This window comes from Emydura macquarii, unplaced genomic scaffold (genome assembly GCF_026122565.2).
Source record: "Emydura macquarii macquarii isolate MOO-44397 ecotype Brisbane River unplaced genomic scaffold, CSIRO-AGI_Emac_v2 contig_1113, whole genome shotgun sequence".
NCBI classification, from domain to species: Eukaryota; Metazoa; Chordata; order Testudines; family Chelidae; genus Emydura; species Emydura macquarii.
Window position 1 is genome coordinate 53414 of NW_027131250.1, and position 22274 is coordinate 75687.

Below are 22274 nucleotides of genomic sequence, written 5' to 3' on the forward strand. Positions count from 1 at the left end.
GGAAAGGCTCCCATGGGGACATGGTCATGGAGTGGGGGGTAGGGGAGGTTTCGGGGCTGTGTGTGGGGGGGGTTGGGTTCTTTGTGGCTCCATGTGTATTCACCCCCCCCCCCTCAAAAATCCATCTTGCTGGTAATTAACTGACACCTGGCAGAGAGGAGACCCCAGGGGATGGGGAGTCACCCCGCTTGCTGGGGGGGAGTGATCTTCCTGCTCCTAGGCAGGGAAACTGAGGCACAGAGCAGTGAAATGTCCGAGCTGGATCCCAGGAGTCCTGGGTCCCAGCCCCCCTCCTACTGCTCTAACCACTAGTCCCTGCTCCCTCCAGAGCCAGGGAGAGAACCCAGGAGTCCTGGCTCCCAGCCCCTCCCCCTGCTCCAACCACTAGTCCCCGCTGCCTCCAGAGCCCAGGATCCGGATCTGGGCCGGTTACATAAGGGCAGAAAGTCCCGGCCCAGACCTCGTGCTGCGGGGCTCGGCGCTGGCTCTGGCTCGGGGGTTTCACGGCTCAGCTTCGCCTGCTCCGCGATCCGTGCCCAGCCGGGCGGTGGGGGCTGGGCGCCAGGACGCCTGGGTTCCTTCCCGGGCTGTGGCAGGCCGTGACGTGCGCTCCCCTCCCGGGCGCTGATGTCACAGGTGTTGTGTTTCCGAGCCGGGCTGGAGAACGAGCTGGAGCAGCCGCGGCCCCCCCGCCGGGACCGGAGCCGGACGTGTGGGGAGGGGCGGCCGGTGAGCGCCGGGGGGCCGGGCCGGGGGTCCCGGAGCCGAGCAGCCGTCACCTGCGGGGTGGGGGCGGGGGACACAGGGAAAGAGAAACAGAAAGAGCGGGTTTGCAAACTGGGGCGGGGAAGTTGTGGGGAGGGCGGCTCGTGACCCCCCCATGGCGCGCCTGACCCTGCTTCTCTCTCCGCTTCCCAGCGCGCCGCCCGGACACCTGGGTTCTGCTGCGCCCTTCGAGCTGGGGGCGGGGGGGATCCAGGGATCGGCCCCACCGCGCACGGATTGGGGGGGGGTGAGTGGGGCCAGGCCTGGGCCCCTTGACGTCCCTGGGGGGGGGGGTCGTGAAGGGGGAGCCCCTGGATTGGCTGCTGGGCTGATTAATAGAGGGGGGGGGGGCAGGACTCCTGGGTTCTATCCGCAGATCTGGGGCTGCAGCTGCCCCCTCCCCGCAGGAAACTAAAACACAAGCGTCCCCGAAGCTTATTTACTCTCAGGGGAAGGTCTCCCCCCTCCACGTCTCTTCCCCCCCCCCCCGTGGGGGCCAGTATCATCCCCTCCCACTTCCCAGCTCGGACATCAGCGGTTTGCCCCCGACCCATGGGAAACTGGGACCCCCCTTGTGACTCCCAGCCGCAGGCGAGGCAGTGCCGGCCCCGGGCGCCCTTCGAGGGGGACAATCTCGTGCCGGAGATAAAGAGGGACGTGGCAAGGGCAGGGTGAGCCGGGGTCAAGGTGGTGAGTTGGGATTTTTCCCTGCCAAAGAGCCTGTCCAAGGCACATGGCGCTGAGATGCAGCCACCTCTGGGGTGGGGCGTGGGGGGGCTATTATATGGGGAGATTTAGGAAAGGAGTCACTTGAATCTGGACATGGGGGCCAGCTCTGACAGCCAGGGCAGAGCCCCGGCCCCCCCCCCTTGCAGCCCAGCACCCCCTAGATCCACACTGGGACATTGGGGCCAGCCCTGGCAGCCTGGGCAGAGCCCCTCTGTACACCCCCCTCCTCCCCCGGCAGCACAGCGCCTCCTAGCGCCTCCCCTCCCTTGCCATTGCAGGTCTCTGGCCATGGTTCTCCAGGAGGCCGAGCCCCTGGGAGGGCTAAGGCAGACTTCGCGATGCCCCTTCCCAGCCCTCCTGGGGCAGGAGCCGCTGAATGGGGCGTCTCCAGCCCAGAGCCCCCAGGCGGCCCGGGCCCGGCCAGTGGGCGACACGGATTCTCTCTCCTCCAGCCCTGGGGGAGCCACGAGCGACAGCACGGAGGATGAGGCCAGCAGCACTGAAAGCGCCCAGCACCGGGTGAGCAGCTCGGGCCCTGTCCCCTCTAGGGGGCTCCGGCCCCAGGGCAGGGGACTGGCTGGCTCGGGGGGGGCAGGGAATGGGGCACGGAGTCTTTCCCCTCTAGGGGGTGCTGGTCCCCATCCGGCCCCAGGGTGGGGCACCATCTGGCTCAGGGGGGCAGGGAATGGGGGCACGGGCCCCAGGGCGGGGGACTGGCTGGCTCAGGGGGGCAGGGAATGGGGCCCCCTTGTCGACGGGGCTGGTTCCAATCCTGCTCTCTCCCGCCCAGGACGAGAGCCCCCAGGCGGGCGCAGAGGGGTCCCGGCTGCGGGGGCAGCAGGAGGAGACGCTGAGCCGGATTGTGGAGCTGGAAAACCGTGTCAAGGAGCTGCAGCACCAGCAGAAGGAGATGAACATCGAGGTGTGTCCTGTCCTCCCCTCCCTGAGTCACGGGGATGGCTGGGGGGGGAAGGGAATGGGTGGGGGGGGAGGGAGCGTTTCCAGCAGGCACCAGGCAAACCAGTCTCGTCGGGGCACCGCGCCCAGCCGGGTGGGGAGGGGCCCTGGGGTGGGTCCCTGCTGCAATCACAATCCCTGCTGCGTTTGGGGAGAGGGAAAACATTGAGCTGCTCGGACGGACTCCTGGGTTCTCTGCGGCTCTGGGAGGGGAGTGGGGTCTAGTGGTTAGAGCAGGAGGGGCTGGGAGCCAGGACTTCTGGGTTCTCTCCTCCCTGGCTCTGGGAGGGGTGTGGGGTCTAGTGGTTAGAGCAGGGGGAGGAGGGCTGAGAGCCAGGACTCCTGGGCTCTCTCCCAGCTCTGGGAGGGGAGTGGGGTCTAGTGGTTAGAGCAGGAGGGGCTGGGAGCCAGGACTCCTGGGTTCTCTCCTCCCCGGCTCTGGGACGGGAGTGGGGTCTAGTGGTGAGAGCAGGCTGTAGCTGCGGCCTGTTGGGCTCTGTGTGCTGTGAGGCCCGGCTCTGACCCCCCTCGCTCCCGGCAGATGAAGCTGGAGGGGGCGCTGCTGGAGGGGGAGCTGGCGGCCGAGTGGCAGGAGCTGCAGCGTGAGGAGCAGCTGGTCCTGCAGCTGCAGAGGAAGATGGCCGAGACGGTGCACCGGTGCCGCGCCGAGAGAGACAAGGTCAGGCTCCTGCCTGGCCCCCGGTAACCTTGGCGGGGGCTTCTCTTTTCCCAGCAGCCTTTGTGCTCCCGTCTTCTTGCCCACTTTTCCCCAGAATCCTTTGCCAACTTTCTTGTCTTATTTCTCCCCAGAATCCTTTGCAGGTCTTGTTACCCTCTTTTCCCAGAGCCCGTTGTGTTCCCTCCCCCCTTACCCCATTTGCCACAGAATCCTTTGCCACTCTCCCCTTGTTCACTGTATCCCAGAATCCTTTGCTTCTGTCCAGGTGTGCCCATCTTTCCCAGCACCCTTTGCTCTTGGTTGGCCCTTCCCCCAGCATTCTTTGTCCCCCCTCCCCCCATTTCCCAGCCCGTTGGGGATGGTGCCTGGCCAGGGGAGGGGGGAGAGTCCAGTGGAACCCAGGTGTCCTGGCTCCTGACCCACCCCGTCCCTGGCAGGAGAAGGCTCGGCTGAGGAAGGAGCGGCGCAAGGTGGAGGAGCTCCAGAGGCAGCACATCGAGTCCCAGGCCCACCTGGAGAGCCAGCCCGAGAGCATGCGGGAGCGGCTGCAGAGCCAGCTGCATCAGGTAGGGGCTGGGGAGGGGGGGCCGCTATGGACCGATATGGCCCAGAGGGGGTCTCTGTAGAGGAAGAGGTGGCCCGTGTACGTTGATAGGGCCCAGAGATGACCCGTATACTGGAATAAAGCCCACCAGCAGGCAGCTTGTGCCTGGGACATGCCCCGATGTGGTCCGTGTCCTATAAAAATCTTTGGGGGTCAACGAACATGGCCGAGGGGGATCCAGTGAGCTGAGTGCACTTGGACTGCTGGAAGGTCCCTCGCCAAAGGCCCTTCGGCAGAGTTGGCTGTCGCGGGATAAGAGGGAAGGTCCTCGCCTGGATCAGTGACTGGGTAAAAGACAGAAACGAAGGGTAGGACTAAATGGAGCGTGTGGAGAGAGGTAAATAGGGGCGTCCCGCAGGGGTCTGTGCTGGGACCGGTGCTGTTCAACACAGTTGGAAGTGATCTGGAAAGAGAAGTAAACAGTGAGGTGGCAAAATCTGCTGGTGACACAAAATTACTCAGGATAGTTAAGTCCAAAGCAGCCTGCGAAGAGTCACGAAGGGATCTCACCCACCCGGTGACCGGGCAACGCCATGGCAGATGAAATTCAGTGTTGAGAAATGCAGAGGAATGGCCATTGGAAAACATGATCCCAGCTACACGTACAGAATGTGGGGTCTAAATTAGCTGTCAGCCCTCAAGAAAGATCTTGGAGTCGTTGGGGACGGTTCCCTGAAGACATCCACTCAATGTGCCGCCGCAGTCAAAGAAGCTAACAGACTGTTGGGAATCATTAGGAGAGGGATAGATGATAAGACAGAAAATATCATAATGCTGCTATATAAATCCATGGGACGCCCACCTCTTGAATACGGCGTGAAGATCTGGTCACCCAGAAAAGACATATTAGAAATGGAAAAGGCTCGGAGAAGGGCAACAGAAATGATCAGGGGTATGGACCAGCTTCCGTATGAAAAGAGATTAAAAAGGCTGGGACAGTTCAGCGTGGAAAAGAGAGGACTGAGGGGGGATCTCATAGAGGTCTATACAATTTTGACTGGTGCGGAGAAAGTGGGCCCAGTGTTCTTTACCCCTTCACGTAACACAAGAACCAAGGATCACGGAATGAAATTAATAGGCAGTGGGTTTAAAACAAACGATAGGCAGTACTACTTCTTTCGCTGCACGGACAACCTGCGGAACTCACTGCCAGGGGATGTTATGAAGGCCAAATGTATAACTGGGTTTAGAAAAGAGCGAGGTATGTTTCTGGAGAACAGGTCCATCCACAGCTATTAGCCAAGATGGTCAGGGAAGCCACGCACGCCATGCTCCGGGCGTCCCTAAAACTCCGACTGCCAGACACTGGGACTGCACAGCCGGGGCGGGATCACTTGGTAATTGCCCTGTTCCGCTCGTTCCCTCTGAAGCTCTGGCACCATCCACTGTTGAAGGGTGGGACCTTGGGCTAGAGGGACCATTGCTTTGACCCAGTGTGGCGGTTATATCTAGCCCAGATGTATGAGATTCCCTCCCCCCCCCTCCCCGCCCCGCACTGGGTCCCTCCCCCCAGCGCTGGGGAGAGAACCCAGGAGTCATGACGGGGTCTCCCGCCCCACAGACGTCGGAGATGCTGGAGGGGGCGCTGAAGAGCTACGAGGACCTGGAGTTCCAGCAGCTGGAGCGCGAGAGCCGCCTGGAGGAGGAGAAGGAGGCGGCCTACAAGGCCTTGGCTGGCCGGGTGGCCCAAGTCCAGGAGAGCCTCCAGGAAAGGAAGGTGAGTGGGGGCCGATCCTTGGGGATCCGTCCCGGTCTTCCCAGCCTCCTGGGGCGGGACCCGTGGCTCCATTCCTGAGACATGGGGATCCGGCTCCAGGTTGTAACCCGACAGTCCTGTTCCAGGTCTTCCAGCTATTAGAGCCCGGTCTGGGGAGGACGGGACACCCCCTGGAGACAAAGATCCGGGTCTTACCTTTCTCCAGGGCAATGACACCCGGAATCCATTCCAGGGGGCAAAGGGGTTCCCGGTCTTGAGCAGCAAGTCCGTTCCAGAGGTCGTGTGGATCCTGTTCCAGGTCTTAGCTACTCCCAGAGCCCATTCCAGGGGAGGGGGGCAGGAGGATCCAGCACCGGGTCTTACCTGCCTCCTGGGTGGGGGGCTGCCCCTCGGTCTTGGGTGGGAACACCTGAGTTCTTGTGGGGGGAGGTTCCTTTTCTCACAGATTCTCACCCCCCCCCATCCATTCCTCCCCAGAGGAAGGTGGACAGGCTGAAGGGCCAGGTGCGCTCGGTGCAGGAGCACATGGCGGGCGAGTGCCTCAGGCTGGCGCAGGAGAAGGGAGAGGCCGTCCAGAGCCTCAATTCGGTGAGGAACCCCCCACACCCCAGGGAGAGAACCCAGGAGTCCTGGCTCCCCCTGCTCTAACCACTAGACACCACTGCCCTCCCAGAGCCGGGGAGAGAACCCAGGAGTCCTGGCTCCCGGCCCCCCCTGCTCTAACCACTAGACCCTACTGCCCTCCCAGAGCCGGGGAGAGAACCCAGGCATCCTGGCTGCCAGTTCCACCCGCCCCCTGCTTTATCTCTCCTGTGTTGGAGATGGGTCCATTGTTCTGATCTGGGGGGCAGGGAGTGGGGGGACTGGGCTGGCTGGGCCCATGGAATCGGGTGGGAGCAGGTCAGGACCCAGTGGGGTGACCCGCTCCTGGCCTGTGTCCCTAGGAGAGGCGCCGGCTGCAGGAGCTGGACAAAGCCTGCGGGGACGACTTGCCCGTCAGTAACCAGGAGCTCACCAAGGTAACCCCACCCCCCGGATTCTCCCACCCTGTGCCCCCCTCTCCTGTCTGCTGGGGTCCCTCCCTGGGCCTCCCCCCACCCCTGACTGCTCCAGTACAGGTCAAAGCTTCTCTCCTGTGTCACGAGGCGTGACACCGGCCCACCCCCGGTCCCTTGGACGCCTGGGTCCCTCCAGTTGAGGGCCAGGAGCCCCCGACCCAAAGAAACATCGGGACAGGGGACGGATCATGTTGCCACCTGCAGGTGAGTTTCAGGCATTGCAGGCAGGTGGCTCCGAGGAGAACTGGGGGCCAGGACGCCTGGGTTCTGTCCCTGTTCTGGGAGGGGAGTGGGGTCTAGTGGTTAGAGCAGGGGGGGCTGGGAGCCTGGATGCCTGGGTTCTCTCCCCTGCTCTGGGAGGAGAGGGGGGTCTGGTGGATGAAAGCACACCGGGAGAAGAGGGGGCTGGGAGTCAGGACACCTGGGTCCCTTCCCCCGCCGTGTCTGTGTGTCTGTCTGTACGTCGATGTCTCCGTGTCTCTGCAGCTCATGTTCACTCAAAAGACGGATCGGAAGGTCGTGGTGCTGGGCTGCGACCAGCGCGACCCGGCCTGCGTGTTCTCTGTCCGCAGCTCCGTCCAGGTGTGTGTGTCCGTCTGTCCTGCGCCCGTGCTCCGCCGCCTTGCTCTGGCTGTGTCTGTGCCCACCTGTGTCTGTCTCTTCCCACCCCCCCAATAGCTAGAAGGGGCAGTGCCCAGGTTGGAGGGTGAGCTGGGGGTCCCGCCAGCAAGGGGGGCAGAGCCATGGGGCTGGGTGGAGGTGCTGGGGAGGCAGCATTGGGGTACCTGGAGTTGGGGGGTGAAGCCTGCTCGTCGACCCCGTTGCTTTCTCTCTCCAGGGCTCCATCGGGCTGCAGAGATCGGGGAGCCTGCCCCGAAGACGGGACCGGTCGGCCCCCCGGCCCTCCCAGCGCCCCCTGTCACTTGATGCCAAAGGTAGGATCCGGGGGGAGGGGAGAATGTGGGGGTGGGAATATTTAAGGGGGCTGGGTGGGAGCAGTAGGGATTTTGGGGGGGTTCTTTGTGCCTGTGGGGTGCTGATTCCCCCCATCTCTGTCTCTCAGAGGGGCTGGACTCGGACGTCCTGGCGCTGCAGCTGTCGGCGGGGGGCGACCGGCCTTGCCTGCCTCTCTCGCGCCTCAACGGCCCCCTGTATCCGCTGGGGGGGCCGGCCCCAGGGCTGTACAGGTGAGACCCCCAATGCCCATCCCTCCACTGCCCCCCCCAGCCCTGGAGGGTCCGTCACTCCCATGGCCCCCCCTCAGACTCTCTGTTGTCCACTCTACACCCCCAATCAGCCCCCAGCTCTCCCTCATCCCTGGGGAGCCCCTCTAATTCCCCACTCCCCGGGCCCCCAAACATTTCTGGGGGCCCCTCTCCCTGGCTCTGCCCCATCCTTGGGTCTTCCAGACACAGACTCCTCCAAATCCCCCCCCGTCCTTCCCCCCAACTCCCCGAGGAGGAGAATCCTAGACCCCCCACCTGAGGGTACCCCCGTTCTGCCCCACTCCCCGTGGACTATCCTCCTACCCATTCTGGGGGGGGTCCTGGGTGTGTCTCTCCCAACCTGCCCCCTCCCTGGGGTCACTCCAGGCTCCGCACCCCCCACGATCCACGTCCCTCTCTGCCCCCAGCATGGGCGGCTGTGTCACCCGACTGGCCGAAATGGAGCGGATGGTGCGGGAAGCCATGGCGGAGAGACAGCGGTTGCTGCAGGCGCGGGTAAGAACCCAGGAGTCCTGGCCCCCTCTCCCCCCCCGAGCCCCGCTCGAACCCACTGGACCCCACTCCCCTCCCAGAGCCGGTCAGAGAACCCAGGAGTCCTGCGCCCCTCAGAGCCCCCTGTGCCCCCTGCCTGGCGTGGAGGGCTGACCCACAGGCTGGGGGGGGGGTGGGGGTGAGGCTGTCCCCCATCTGAGCTGGCACCGGGCTGCGGGGGTAAGTCCGGGGGGGTTGGGGGCGCGCTGGGCTGTCCCTTTTGCGACAGGTGGGGGGCGGGGACCCAGGAGGTCTCCCCCCCCCCTCCACGCGTCATGAAGGGCCAGCTCAGCCCCCCTGGCCAGGCTGGGGGGGTGAGTCCAAGCCAGTGCTGGGCTGTGGGGCTGCAGGAGGAGAGGCGGGCGCCGCACAGCCAGGTAAGTGTGTGTGTGGGGGGGGGGGGGGCAGCGAAGCCAAGCCTGCATTTGTGCCCCCCCCGCCTCATGCGCTCCCCGCCCCAGACGTACAGACCCCCCTGTCCCTGGGGCAGCTGGGGGTGGTGCCGGAACCCCTCCTGCCCTGTGCGTGGGGGGGCGTGAGGCCTGGGGAAGGGGTGCAAATGTAGACTTGGCCCCCGGGCTCCTCCGTATGCCCCTGGTTCGAACCCACTGAGCCCCACTCCGCTCCCAGAGCGGGTGAGAGAACCCAGGAGTCCTGGCTCTCCACCCCCGCCCCCAACCTCGAATCCCCAGCCCAACCCCTCCCCCCCCTGTAGCCACTGGATCCTACTTCCTTCCTAGAGCCTGGGAGAGAACCCAGGAGTCCTGGCTCCCAGCCCCCGCTCTAACCACAGGACCCCATGGCCTCCCCACGTGTCTGTCCCATGGTCTCAGCCTGGGAATGGGGAAGTTGGGGTTTCGCTGTGTCAGCTTTCCCCCCTCCCCCCCGGGAATAGGCAGTGCTGCTGTGGGGGGGTGGGGCGCCCAGCGATGGGGAGGGGACAGGTGGTGCTCGGGGTCCCCACGACGAGGGGGGGTTGTCGGTGTGAGACTGCACTGGATTGGGGGGGGCCTGCTTGGAGGTGGGGACTGGGGATGGGGTGAGGATGGAGGCGTGGCCAGCAGGGGGAGGGGCCTGGGCAGAACAGTGGGAGTGGGCGGGTTCACGGTGGGGGGCGTGGCAAGGGGAGGAGCTAGGAAGGCCTGGAGCGGTGGGGGTGGGGCAAAAGTTTGGGACCACGGGGGTCTCCTGTGAAGGTAGGGGGCGGGGCCAGAGATGGAGGAGGCGGGGCCAGGGTGGTGGGCGGGGCCAGGTGTGGAGGTAGGGGGTGAGGTGGGAGGTCCCAGTGAGGGGGGCAGTTCTGTCCCTGGGGTTCCCCAGAAAGTCAGGGCGTTAAGCTGGGCCCCCGATGGCCGCTGGGCCCTGGCTCACCTTATCTCCCCCCTCTCACCCCACAGGAGGCGAAACGAGCTGCCCAGGGGGAGACACAACGCATAGAGGCCCCCCCTTGCCCAGGTGAGCCCCCCCATGCCCCTCCGAGCAAGCCAGACCCCCAGGGCTGGTTAGGGGCTGACGCCCTCGGGTCTGTGTCTCCCACCCCCCACGTGTAACCCCCGCCTTGCGCCCCTCAGGACCAAAGCCCGGGCCCGGCGCGGGAGACCCCAGCGCCTGCCCCCCTGGACCTGCGTGCCCACCTGGAGGCCTCGGGGCACAGCCTGGAGACCTGCCCCGAGGTGCGGGTGACGGGCAGGGCCTGCCGCGGCTTCCTGGTCAAGATGGGCGGGCGCATCAAGACCTGGAAGAAACGTTGGTTCTGCTTCGACCGCCAGCGTCGCATGCTGGCCTACTACGCGGGTGAGCCCCCGGCGTCCCCCTGCCCACGGGTAACCCGGCCCCCCCCCCCAGCGCACCCAGCCCCCCAGCACCCACCCCCAGCATCACCTGCTGGCCTACTACGCGGGTGAGCCCCCGGCGTCCCCCTGCCCACGGGTAACCCGGCCCCCCCCCCAGCGCACCCAGCCCCCCAGCACCCACCCCCAGCATCACCTGCTGGCCTACTACGCGGGTGAGCCCCCGGCGTCCCCCTGCCCACGGGTAACCCGGCCCCCCAGCGTCCCCCTGCCCCCCAGGTAACCCGGCCCCCCAACGTCCCCCTGCCCCCCAGGTAACCCCGCTCCTCATCTCACCCACCCCCCAACACCCACCCTCAGCGGTTCCTGCTGGCTTACTACACAGGTGAGCCCCCCCGGCACCCCTCTCCCTCATCCCTCCACCTCTCCCTTCCCATGTATCTCTGGTCCCCCTGCGTGGCCTTCCCCCACCCACCCCCCTTCCTCCCATGACCCACCCCCCTTCCCCTCAGCAGCCCCCCCAAACCACCCCCCATCTCGTTGCAGACAAAGAGGAAGCGAAGATGAAGGGTGTCATCTACTTCCAGGCTATCGAAGAGGTTTATTATGATCACCTGCGCAGCGCCTTCAATGTACGTCCAGCCCCCCAGTGCCGGGACCCACGGCGTCCCCCCACCCCCTGTACCTCCCCTCAGTGCTGGGACCCATGGCGTGCCCCCCACCCCCCAGCACCGGGACCCACAGAACCCCTTCCCCCCCAGCACTGGGACCCAAGACATCTCATGCCATCTTCCCCTCAGCCCTGGGACACATGGCATCCCCCCCAGCTGTGGGACCCAGCATGTCCCTCCCAACCCCCAGCACCAGGACCCACAGCGTTGTCTCCTCCCCAGCCTCCCTCCCTCCCCCTCAGCGCTGGGACCCCCAGTGTCCTCCCACCCAGTGCTGGGACCCGGGATGTCCCATGCCATCTCCCCCTCAGTCCTGGGGCCCATAGCATCCCCCCATCTCTGGGACCCACAGTGTGTCCTTCCCCCCCCGGCACCCACATCATCCCAGCCGCCCCCCCCCCCCGGCTGACCCTGCCCTTCTCCTGCAGAGTCCCAACCCAAAACTGACCTTCTGCGTCAAGACCTACGACCGCCTCTTCTGCCTGGTGGCGCCCAGCGCCGAGGCCATGCGCATCTGGATGGACGCCATCGTCACCGCTGCCGAGGAGAACAGCCGCTACTGAGCCGCCCTCCCGCCCCCAGAGCCCCCAGCGCCCCGCCTGCCCCACCCCCCAACTGATGGGCTTGGCCAGCTGGGCCTTTGGCCCCACCCCTGGGAGGGGCTTGAGGGCAGGGCAGCCAATGGGAGGTAGACTTGGTTCTGCAAGGGGTGATGCTGTGTTGGCCCTGCCCCTTTGGACCTCTCGGCTGTGGCGGGGCTAAGTGGGGTGCCGGCGTTTGCTCCAATCCTGACCAATAGGAAAAGACTTATTCAAGATCTGCACCAATAGGAGGAGACCTGCTTTAAATGCCAGCCAATGGGGTGGGGGGAACACCTGGTTGTAATTCACACCAATCCCAGGTGGCCTGGCTTTGAAACCCAGCCAATTACCCAAAAGACTCAGCTGGAGTTTGCACCAATCGGGAGATACCTGGACTGAAGTGACCAATGGCGGTGGCTGCACTTGAAATTCCCACCAACTGTCCAAAATCTCGACCAATGGGAACAGACTTCAGGGTTGCAGCAATTGGAGGAGACCAGGATCGAACTGGCCAATGGCAGCCGTGCCTGGAAGGAGCCGTGGCTGAAGCCCCGACCAATGAGGAGCGTGGAGTTTCTCTGATTGGGTGGCAGAGGATCTGGTGGCCTTGTGGCCTTTCCCAGCATGCTTTGTGCTATGTGGCCCAGCGCCCAATGGCAGCATTGAGGGTAGTCCCCATCCAACCCCCCGATCTCGTCTGTACACCGCCCCCCTCCCATGTCTGTTATGGGTCCTAGGGCCGCTGCCCCCTGCTGGCGCCAACTATTTATTACAGAAACTCTTCTGCCCCTCGGGCTGCGTGTCTCTAGATCTATCGCAGCTGGTGCCCCTCACTCCCCACCACTGCCCCCTGCCAGCCCAGCCCTGCCCCTGCTGGCCCCTCACTCCCCACTGCTGCCCCCTGCCAGCCCAGCCCTGCCCCTGCCGGTGCCCCTCACTCCCCACCACTGCCCCCAGCCAGCCCAGCCCAGCCCTGCTCCTGCTGGCCCCTCACTCCCCACCGCTGCCCCCTGCCAGCCCAGCCCAGCCCTGCCCCTGCTGGCCCCTCACTCCCCACCGCTGCCCCCTGCCAGCCCAGCCCTGCCCCTGCCGGTGCCCATCACTCCCCACCCGCTGCTCCCTGCCAGCCCCTTCCCTCCCCCGTCAGCTCCACCGGTGCCCCGGGCGGCTTGCTGAGCCTCGGTGGGCAGGGAAAGGCTGGGAGGTCTGTGTCTGGCAGCCTGCGGGCGCCTCAGCGTCTCAGACACACGAGGCTTTGTGGGGCCAACTCATGGCTCAAGGAATTTATTGAGGTTTGTTGGCTCCCTGTCTGCCCCCTTCTCCCCTCCCACAGCCGGGGAGCGAACCCAGGAGTCCTGACTCTCAGTCCCTGCCCCGGCTCTAATTACAAGCTCTCCTGTTGCATTGGCTGGACTGTGTATACACAACACCCGGCCACAATGGGCCCTTTGTCTCTGGCTGGGGGTTCTGGCTGCCAGGCTCCCGTGCCGCAAACACGCCAGAGTCCTTCAAGGGCAAGTCGTTGTTTTAATGGGACAATCCATGGCATGAGTTTGTGGGGTCTCAGACCAGGCCGTCACCAGTACTACATGGCCCGCTGGCTGGACTGAGTCCCCCTCTCAACAGGGCAGGGCTTGGTGGCCCTCCCTGCCCTGGGGGCTGTAGGAGGAGCCGGGCCATAGGAGAAGCATAGGTACATTGGTGGGGGTAGTGGGATGGATGGGGGGGTCTATGTACACAGGGTGGAGCTATGTGTGGGGGGACACTGCGGGGGGAGGGGGGAGCAGGGAGGGGGCAGTGGGGGCCGCGCCTCTATCCAAGCCGCTGTCTGCTCTGCAGATCCACAGACGAGTCTGTCTAGGACAGGGACGCATGTCAGTGGGGCCGATGGGCTACCTCGTGGCTGGATGTGCGAGGGGCTGTGCATGCATTTGGGTGGCTGTGTGTGTGCACACGTGGGGACTCTCCCTCTCTGGGCACATAGGCTGGACAGAAGCCTGCACATTGGTGGGGGAAGTGGGATACGTCTTGGGGTTTTTTTGCACGTGCAGGGTGCTGGGGCAGGGGGGTGGGCAGGGGAGCTGTGTTTGTGGAGGGCGTCCTCCCAGGGCTTGGGGGTGGATGGAGGAATCTGGTCCTAGAACAGCCGCACACACCTTCGTGGGGGAAGTGGGATAGATAGAGGCTATGGGGAAGCTGTATGTGGGGGGGGGGCCTGCGTGTAGCCCTCCTTGTCGCTGCCCCTGCCCTGGGGACACCTGCAGGTCTCTGCTTCTAGCACAGGAAGAAGCTCATTGGTGGCAGCGGTGGGATGGCCGGGGCTCTGTTGGCATCTGCCTCTGGGACGCGCTTTCTGCTGCTGCCTTCCACAGTGGGGGCATCTCTCTCACTCAGTCCCTGTCGCCCTCAGCCCAACAGGTCCCCATCCCGTCCTTGGGGGCTCTCCTCCAGCTGAGTTGGGGGTCTCTGAGCTCTGGTCCAGCCCGGCCACGGAGGAGGCCCCCTTCCTCCCGCGGGCGCGGGGCCCAGCCGCAGAGTAGGCTGTGTCCTCCAGCAGGGCCCGGCGAAAGGCCCGGCGCAGGGTGGCGTGGCCCAGCGCCCGGCGGAAGTCCAGCCCCATGAAGAAATAGAGGACGGGGTTGACGCAGCTGTTGAAATAAGCCAGGGCGGAGGCGAGCGGGAGTCCCACGGTCATGGCCTGGCCCTTGACGCCCCCCAGCTTGAGGAGGAGGAAGAGGTGGTAGGGGGCCCAGCACAGGAAGAAGGTCACCACCAGGGCCGCCATGACCTTGAAAGGCTTCCTGGAGCGGAGGGTGGCCGGGCGTCGTCTCAGCACCACCGCTAGGGCCCCGTAACAGGCCACGATGATGGCGAAGGGAGCGAGGAAGCCGCAGAGCAGCCGGAGGAGATACAGCGTCAGCTTGGGCCCTCCCCCCAGCGTCAGGGAGCACTTGGCTCCGGCGGCTTTCCCCTGCGGCACCAGGTTGCGGTAGAGGTAGAAGGGCAGGCTGGCCCCGGTGGCTGCTGCCCACGCCCCGGCGGCGGCCGCCCACGCCAGGCGGGGCCCCCGGCGGTTCTTGGACCACACGGGGAAGGTGACGGTCGCCAGGCGGTCCAGGCTGACGGCCGCCAAGAGGAAGACGCTGCAGAACATGTTGAGATACTTGATGAAGCTGGTGGCCCGGCAGAGGAAGGCGCCAAAGGGCCAGTGGCCGCCGGGCAAGGCGTTCTTCGCCAGGGGCACGGCCCGGCTGGCCGAGAAGAGGAAGTCAGCCACCGCCAGGTTGAGGAACCAGACGCAGTTGACGGAGCGGGTGGCCCGGCGGGCCGTGACCCAGATCACCAGCCCGTTGCCCAGGGAGCCTGCCACGAAGACCACGGCGTAGAAGGCCACCTGGGCTAGGTCGATGGGGGCGCTCGGGGCGGGCGTGGACCCAGGCCAGGTCAGCCAGGTAGCGGTGGCCGTGGCGTTGGCCTCCATGAGGGACCTGAGACAGAGAGATGAGAGACAGAGGCGGCCCTGGGTCCCGTTCCCAGAGCCAGCCTGTCCCCGGCCTGGGGCTGGTGCCTCCTAGAAGGGAAAGACCCCGTGGCCCCTTTCCTGCCGCCCGAGCCAGACGGTTTCCTGCCTGGGGCCTGGCGGCCCCATGCCAGCAAAGGGTTCGCAACTGAACCTCTCTGGCTGAACTCAGCTCTCCCCTTGGGTGGCCGTGTCTTCCCAGCCCCGCCCCGGTGCTCGGCCCCTCTAGTGGCTCCCGGCTAAGAGCCCCATGTGCAGCGGAGCTAATGGGGGGGGGGCGATCGCCGCCCTGGCAGCACATCTGGCTGTGGGCAGAGGGTGGCACCGCGCCAACATCCACGTGTCGTTTTCATCATGCCCCTCCCCCTCCTCCCCCCCCCGGGCTGGCTCTGCGGCTGCTGGGATGGTGCCTTTCAGCCGGCACAAGGGGAAATCACCCCGTGCAGGCCTTCTAGGACGCCTGGGCTCTGTCCCAGCTCTGCCAAGGGGGGCTGGGAGCCAGGACGCCTGGGTTCTATGCAGGGCAGACCAAGCCTGTCCTCCCCCTTACGCACAACAGGGATACGGCCCGGACTGCACCGCGGCCAGAGGCCCTACGCCGGGGGACAGATGGACGCGCCCTTGCTCCGTTCCAGGTAGCGCCTAAAAATAGCGGGGAGCCGGGGTCACTTCCCCGCCCCACCCCCAGGGTCCCCTCAGCCGCAGGCACACACAAACAGAGCTCGGGTGTTATAATGCACACACAGTGTCACCCCTGACACACAACACAGCACACACAAACAGAGCTCGGGTGTTATAACGCACACACAGTGTCACCAGCGACACTCAGTGCGGCACACACAAACAGAGCTAGACTATTGTGATGCACACACATAATGTCACAACTGACGCAGAGCTGGAATAATATCACAGCAGACACACAGTGTGCGCACACACACACACACACACAACATCAGAACTGACCTGCAAAGCACACACACGCGCACACACACCGAGAACTAGGATCGTATAACACAGACACACACTGTTTCGACTGACACACAATGCACAGACACACGCACAGAACTAGACTGTTGTAACACACCCACACAGTCTCAGAACTGACCTGCAAAGCGCACACAGGTGCAGGTGTGCACACCCCCCACCTCCAAGAACTAGGATAGTGCAACACACACTCACACTGTTTTAATTGACACACACTGCTCCAGACACACACACACGGAACTAGGCTGTTGTAACACACACACACACACACACACACAGTCACAACGCGCTCTCCCACACCCACACTCACGTGTGTGCACAGAACTAGAATGGTGTAATTCCCCCAGTGCAGCCCCCCACCACATTCCCAGCCCAGCCGTGGCAGGGGGTTCTATGGGGCCCAGGACCCCCCACCCGCCCTGTTACCTGTGGGAGGCAGCGCCGCCAGCCCTCTCCGTCCGTCCGTCCAACCGCTCGTGTCTGGGCCCCAGCCTCTGTTCCAGGAACCAACGGTGGTCAGACGGTCACACGCGCCTGGCCCCCCCGCCGGGGTTTGGCCCCCAGCCAGAGCAGGCGCTGCACCAGAAAGGAGAAGTGGGGTGGGGGCGGGGGCTGGCTGCTGCTGTTGCTGACCTGTGGGCCAGGGGGTGGCCCTAGGGAGGGGGCTGTGAGGTCAGGGCAGGGCTGGCAGCCACGAACCCAGCTGTCTGGGCGGAGCGGGTGGACACACAGGGCAGAACTTGCTTTGGAGCCAGGTGTGGCCAATTGGGGGGGGGGGGGATTCCCAGCATGCACTGCTTCAGAACAGCCAATTGAGTCAGGCAGCTCCCAGCATGCATTGCTGTAGCATGGCCATGGAGGCATGAGACTTCCCAGCATGCACTGCTCTAGTACGGGTCAGTGGGACGCAGCTCCCAGCATGTGCTGCTCCTGCATGGCCAACAGAGTTCCCAGAATGCCCTGCTCCAATGGGTGGGTGACAGTTCCCAGCATGCACTGCACCTGCATGGACAAGAAGGGGAGAGTTCCCAGCATGCACTGCTCCAGCATGGCTGGGGTGGGGGGAGGAGAGAGCTCCCAGCATGCGTTGCTCCTGTGTCGACAATTGGGAGTGGAGTGATCCCAGCATGCACTGCTCCCCTTTGCATGGCAGGACTCTAGGGCACTGGTCTGCTCTCGGGAGGGGTGGGGGGTTTGTCTCGCCGGCTCCCAACTGCCCCTTGCCAGCATCTGCCCGGCTGGTGGGGCAGGAAGCCAGGTTGCTTCAGCCCCCCCAGCCCAGGAGCAGGGGCCTTGGCTTCCCCTTGCTGGACCAAAACTGGAGCCATCTTCTTCCTGCCTAGCTGGAGCCCAGCCCTGCCCAGGGAAAGAGACCCCGGCTCCCTTCACGGCCCCGGGAGGGGAGTGGGGTCTAGTGGTTAGAGGGGGGGGGCTGGGAGCCAGGACTCCTGGGTTCTAGCCCCAGCATTGGGGCGGGAGTGGGGGCTAGTGGTTATAGTGAGGGGGCTGGGGGGCCAGGACGCCTGAGTTCAATTCCCAGCTGTGTCACGGGTTCAGCACATGACCACAGATGAGTCTCTTCTGTTCTTTTCTCTGTAACAAACACCCCAGGTAGCCACTGGGACTAGCGCCAGAGCCCCAGCCCCGCCCACCAACCGACATAGATCTTGCCCACAGGAGTGATTTATCCAACCCCGCCCACTAAGTGACATGACTCCGCCCATGGGCGGGGCTTGTCGAGCTCCACCCCCAATGGCTGTTCCCTCCATCCAGGCGCCATGCCCAGCGCTAACGTCGCACTCGCAGCCTTTGTTCTTTCCTACACACCCAAGACATTTTAGCGGTTTTATTCATTGTTTTTGGGGCGGCAGCATTGCCAAGAGGGGTGAAGGGTACAAAGCCCAGGGAGAGGGCGGGGACGTGCCCGTCTTTAACAGAGAGCGCGACTTTCAGGATGCTTATTGGAGGGACTATTTTTGCCTGTGTTCAGTTGCCTAGAAGGTGGAAGGATACAAAGGAGACAAGTAGACGCTCTCTACTTGTTGAGTGGACTACTTCTTTTGAGTGGAAGAAGACAGAAGGGGGGGGCATACTAAGGCCCAGCCTTTATATTTAAAGGGCACGACATTCTGTTGTATGTTTCAGGGACTATATTTTTTTGGTGGAAGGACACAGAACAGAGTGCGAGATGGTGACAATGAAAGTAGTCCCAGTACTTGAATATGACGGAGCCTGATTTTCAGAGTGATTTTTAAGGGACAGTTTACCTTTTATTGTTTGGCGGAAGGACACACACACCAGGTGTGCAGAGCATAGCGTGGCTTCTGTATGAAAAGAGACTGGTTTTCAGATTATTATTTGGCGGAAGGACACGCAGTCGGTGTATGTTGAAAGTAGATCCAGCTCCTGTATAAAAAGGGCCTGCTTTTAAGAACTAGTTCTGAGGGACTACTTTGTGGTGGAAGGACACGCAGTAGCTTTCCTTTGAAAGTAGATCTTGTATTAAAAAGGGCTGGATTTCCAGACTTCTTTTTTTTTTAGCGGGATTACATTGATTGGTGGAAGGATACACTGCCAAACAGGGGAGGTGGCTGGAACAAAAGCAGATCTGAGCCTTCTGTATAAAAAGAGCCTGGTTTTAAGAAGCACTCTGCCCCGGTCCCTCCAGCCAGACCTGTGAAAATCAGGCCCCAAAATGGCGGCCAGGTGGTGGCATCCATAGCAACCGCCATGGTCAGGCCTTGTAACAGCCCTGCCCACCCTGTGGCTGCCATTGAGTATCACTGAATTCCTGGAGCATGGAAAAGGGGCGAGGTCTGTTATTGCTCTGGTGTGGCCAATGGGGGCAAGAATTCCCAGCATGCTCTTTTGCGGTGTGACCATAAGCTCCCAGAAAGCACTGTGTCTGCAAGGCCCATGAAGATGACAGCTCCCAGCATGCACTGCTTTGGCACGGCCCATGGAGACAATGGCAGCTCCCAGCATGCACTGCTCCGGCATGGCCCTGGGCTCCCAGCACATCCCGCTCGGTGCCATCCCACAGTCGTGACCCCTGCCGGGAGCCCCCAGCTGTGGGGCCCAGCCCCCTGCCCCGTCACGGCTGCCCCATCTTCAGGTCGGAGGAGGTGGTGGAGCCCATCGAGCGGTTGCGCCCGCTCCTTCTCCTCGAGCTCTGCGAGTCCTCAGCCAGGGCGGCCTCCAGCCAGCGGCCACGGCTGCTGCCCCGCAGCCCCTCCTGGAAGCGGCGGCCCAGGAAGGCGTAGAGCAGGGGGTTGAGAAAGCAGCCCAAGCAAGTGAGGCTGAAGGCCAGGGATGCGCCCACCTTCACGGCCGCCAGCCCGCCCGCCGACCCGTGCAGGAAGTTGAAGACGTGGTAGGGCAGCCAGCAGAAAAAGAAGCTCAGCACCACGGCGGCCACCACCTTGGCCGTCCGGCTGGGCCGGCGGCCCCGGTGCCCAGCCCGCAGCACCACGGCCACGTGGCAGGCCGTGATGACCAGCAGCGGCACCAGGAAGCCAACCACGAAGCGCACCACGATCTGCCTCTGCTTCTGTGCCACCCCTGCTGCCCCCTTTCCGAACTGGTTGAAGCAATAGCAGCGATCGCCCTGGCATTTCACCTGTCGGTAGGCCAGGTACGGGGCCGAGAAGGCCCCAGCCAGTAGCCAGGCCCCAGCGGCTGCCCCACAGGCCCGCAGTGGTGTGCGGAGTCGCTGGGCCCAGACAGGCCGGGTCACCAGCAGGCAGCGGTCAGCAGAGATGACCGTCAGCTGGAAGGCGGAGGCGAACATGCTGAGGAAGAGGAGGGAGTTGACGGCTTTGCAGAGGAAGCCGCCGACGGCCCACTGCCCGTTCATGGCGGTCTTGGCGGCGTAGAAGGGCAGCAGCAGGGCGTACAGCAGGTCGGCCAGCGCTAGGCTCAGGAACCAGACTGTGTTGACCGTCCGGCGCATGCGGAAGCTGGTGACCCAGACCACCAGCCCGTTGCCCACCAGTCCCAGCAGGGAGGAAACCACGAAGATGAGCACCGAGAGCTGGCTGAGGATGATGGTGGTGACGGGCGTGGCGCTGGAGTTGGCTGCTGGCGCGGTGGTGTTGCCGGAAGCCTGGGGAGAGGGGACCGCTTTAGCACGCGGCCCGGCTGGTGCCCCTCACTCCTGACTCTCAGCCCCCGCTGTCCCTGCCTCCCCGGGCTCCCCCCCCCCCAGCTGTGCTGGTGCCCCTCAATCCTGACCCACAGCCCCCTGCTTGTCTTCTTCCCCCCGACACAGCTCCCGGACCTCACAGCAGGTGGGAGCCGTTGTTATCTCTCGTCTCAGCCAATTGCTGTTTCCTGGCGCTAACCTCGGGCTCCCCCAGGAACCGCCCTGCTGCGCTGCACACACAGCCAGCCCCACGTGGGGACCACACCTGGGTTTGTGGCACACGGCGCCATCCTTCGCAGAGCCGCACCCCTCTGGAGCAGTGGCCACGGCGGTTTCCCAAACCACCCTCACTTGAGCTTTGGAAACATTGACCCCAGCTTGTAACAGAGGAACCTGAGATGAAAGGACTTTCTGGCGGTCACGGAGGGTCAGAGACAGAGCCGGGGAGAGAAGCCAGGAGACTTGGCTCCCAGCCCCCCCTGCTGTAATCCACCAGATCCCCTCCTCCCCCAAGAGCCGAGGAGAGAACCCAGGAGCCCTGGCTTTCACCCCATCCCCCGTTATACAGGGAGCCCTCTTGCTCCGGTCACCCCTCCAGCCAGCTGGACATGTCATGCCCTGGGATGGTCTCTGACTGCCCAGTGGGTATTTGCCGGTTTTTGGACATTTCTAAACCCCCAGGCCAGGGACCCCTGTGACCGTCTAGCCGGTCCCCCGCTAAGCCCAGGCCAGAGCGTGGCCCCCAGACCATTCCTGGAGCTGATCTTTTAGAGGAACATCCCATCTTAATTTAAATATTGCCAGCGATGGAGACCCTCCTGCGCCCCTCGGGGAGTCGTCCCAATGGTTTATTCCCCTCCCTGGTAAAAACTGACCCCCTATTTTCAGGCTGAATTTGTCCAGCTTCAAACCCCAGCCGCTGTCTCGGGTCCCCCCTTCCTCTGCCCGACTGAACAGCCCCCATCAAATCTTTGTTCCCTGCGTTGGGCCGGACAGACGGGGATCGAGTCACCCCGCAGCTTTCCCTGGGTTCAGCTAAGCAGCTGGAGCTCCTGGCGTCGCTCTCTGGGCGGCAGCTTTTCTAACCCTTCAAGCCTCTCCAGGGCCCCCTCCCCGAGGGACCGAACTCCTTCCTGGAATGTGCACCCCAGAACTGGACACGGGGCCCAGCCACAGCTCCCCAGGGCCAAACCCAGAGGAAAAAATCACCTCCCCGCTCCTCTGTAAGATCTTGGCGTTAGCCTGAGTCCGGCTGATTCTCCCCCGTCCCCGCAAATCTCTCCCCACAGGAAAGAGCCTCCCCCTCTCGCGGGTCTGGCCGATGTTTGCGGTTCCTTTGCCGCGTGCAGGGACGTGCCCTGGGTTAAGACGTCCAGCCTGTGCCAGCTCGCTCTGAATCCCTGCCCGGGCCCCCTCGGGATTTCCCACTCCCCGATTTCTGGGCCATCGGGTGACTTTAGCCGGCGTGGTTTGATGTTTCCTTCCTGGACGCTGATCCCAGCGTTCACCAGCGCAGGGCAAGACCCGATCCCCGCGGGACCCCCTGGAAACCGCGCCGCCGTTCGAGGGAGTCCCCGTTTACAGTTACGCTCCGACGCCCGTGTGCCTCGCCTGACCTCACAGGCCAGCTTGGGGGCCCGACTCCTCGAGGGGTGCCCAGTGCTGGGACAGCGGTCTGCTAAGGGGGAACCCAGGAGTCCTGGCTGCCTCCAACGCACACCCTGACTCCAGAGTTAGAAAAGGTGGGGCCGGAAATCAGGACTCCTGGGTTCTCTCCCTGGCTCTGTGAGTGGAGTGGGGTCTGGTGGCTAGAGCAGGGGGCCGGGAGCCAGGACTCCTGGCTTCTCTCTGCAGGCCTGGGAGGGGAGTGGGGTCTGGTGGATAGAGCAGGGGGCTGGGAGTCAGGACTCCTGGGTTCCATCCAGGACTCTTTGGCTGGACAGTGGGGCAGGTGTCTGTGGTCTCTCTGTCTGGGCTGCCAGGGATGTGGGCTCCCTGCCAGGCATGGGAGCTGGCCCTGCGGCTTGGCCAGCTCCTGGCAATCTCTGTCAGATCACGGCACGACCTTACCTGCTCCCAGCTCCTGGTGGGGAAGGGGGACGCCATGGGCCAGGGAGCTGCGGGTGGAGAGAGACCAGGGCTTGCTCCTATCAGCACCGTCTGCAAACCCTCGGCTGGGGCTCTGCGGGCTGCGCTGAAGGTAGGAAGTTAGGTAATACCGGGGCGCTGGCAGGAAGCGATTAGATGCTCCCCTTCTGGGGGGTGAGTGTGGGCCCTACCCTGGGGAGAGCAGCGCGAGGCAGGGTGGGGAGGGAGAT

General features: G+C 64.0%; 3 protein-coding genes across 3 annotated transcripts; 1 reads left to right on the forward strand and 2 right to left on the reverse strand.

The window, feature by feature from the left end:
* The first annotated feature begins 455 nt into the window (after positions 1-455).
* Positions 456-11425, forward strand: PHLDB3 (pleckstrin homology like domain family B member 3). Its single transcript, XM_067545870.1, has 16 exons — positions 456-729; positions 1773-2013; positions 2285-2416; positions 2993-3130; positions 3568-3696; positions 5296-5451; positions 5929-6039; positions 6396-6470; positions 6996-7091; positions 7348-7444; positions 7573-7696; positions 8143-8230; positions 9664-9735; positions 9838-10060; positions 10603-10688; positions 11156-11425. Exons 2-16 carry the CDS (start codon positions 1783-1785, stop codon positions 11288-11290), a joined length of 1893 nt encoding a protein of 630 aa, XP_067401971.1. The 5' UTR covers positions 456-729; positions 1773-1782; the 3' UTR covers positions 11291-11425.
* A 1013-nt stretch (positions 11426-12438) lies between these two features.
* On the reverse strand, positions 12439-15382 carry LOC137151600 (fMet-Leu-Phe receptor-like). Its single transcript, XM_067545871.1, has one exon. The coding sequence runs from the start codon at positions 14787-14789 to the stop codon at positions 13695-13697; it is 1095 nt and encodes a 364-aa protein (XP_067401972.1). The 5' UTR covers positions 14790-15382; the 3' UTR covers positions 12439-13694.
* A 3524-nt stretch (positions 15383-18906) lies between these two features.
* Positions 18907-22062, reverse strand: LOC137151601 (prostaglandin D2 receptor 2-like). Its single transcript, XM_067545872.1, has 2 exons — positions 22027-22062; positions 18907-19917 (listed from the first exon to the last, which is right to left on the reverse strand). Exons 1-2 carry the CDS (start codon positions 22060-22062, stop codon positions 18907-18909), a joined length of 1047 nt encoding a protein of 348 aa, XP_067401973.1.
* Between the last annotated feature and the right edge of the window lie 212 nt (positions 22063-22274).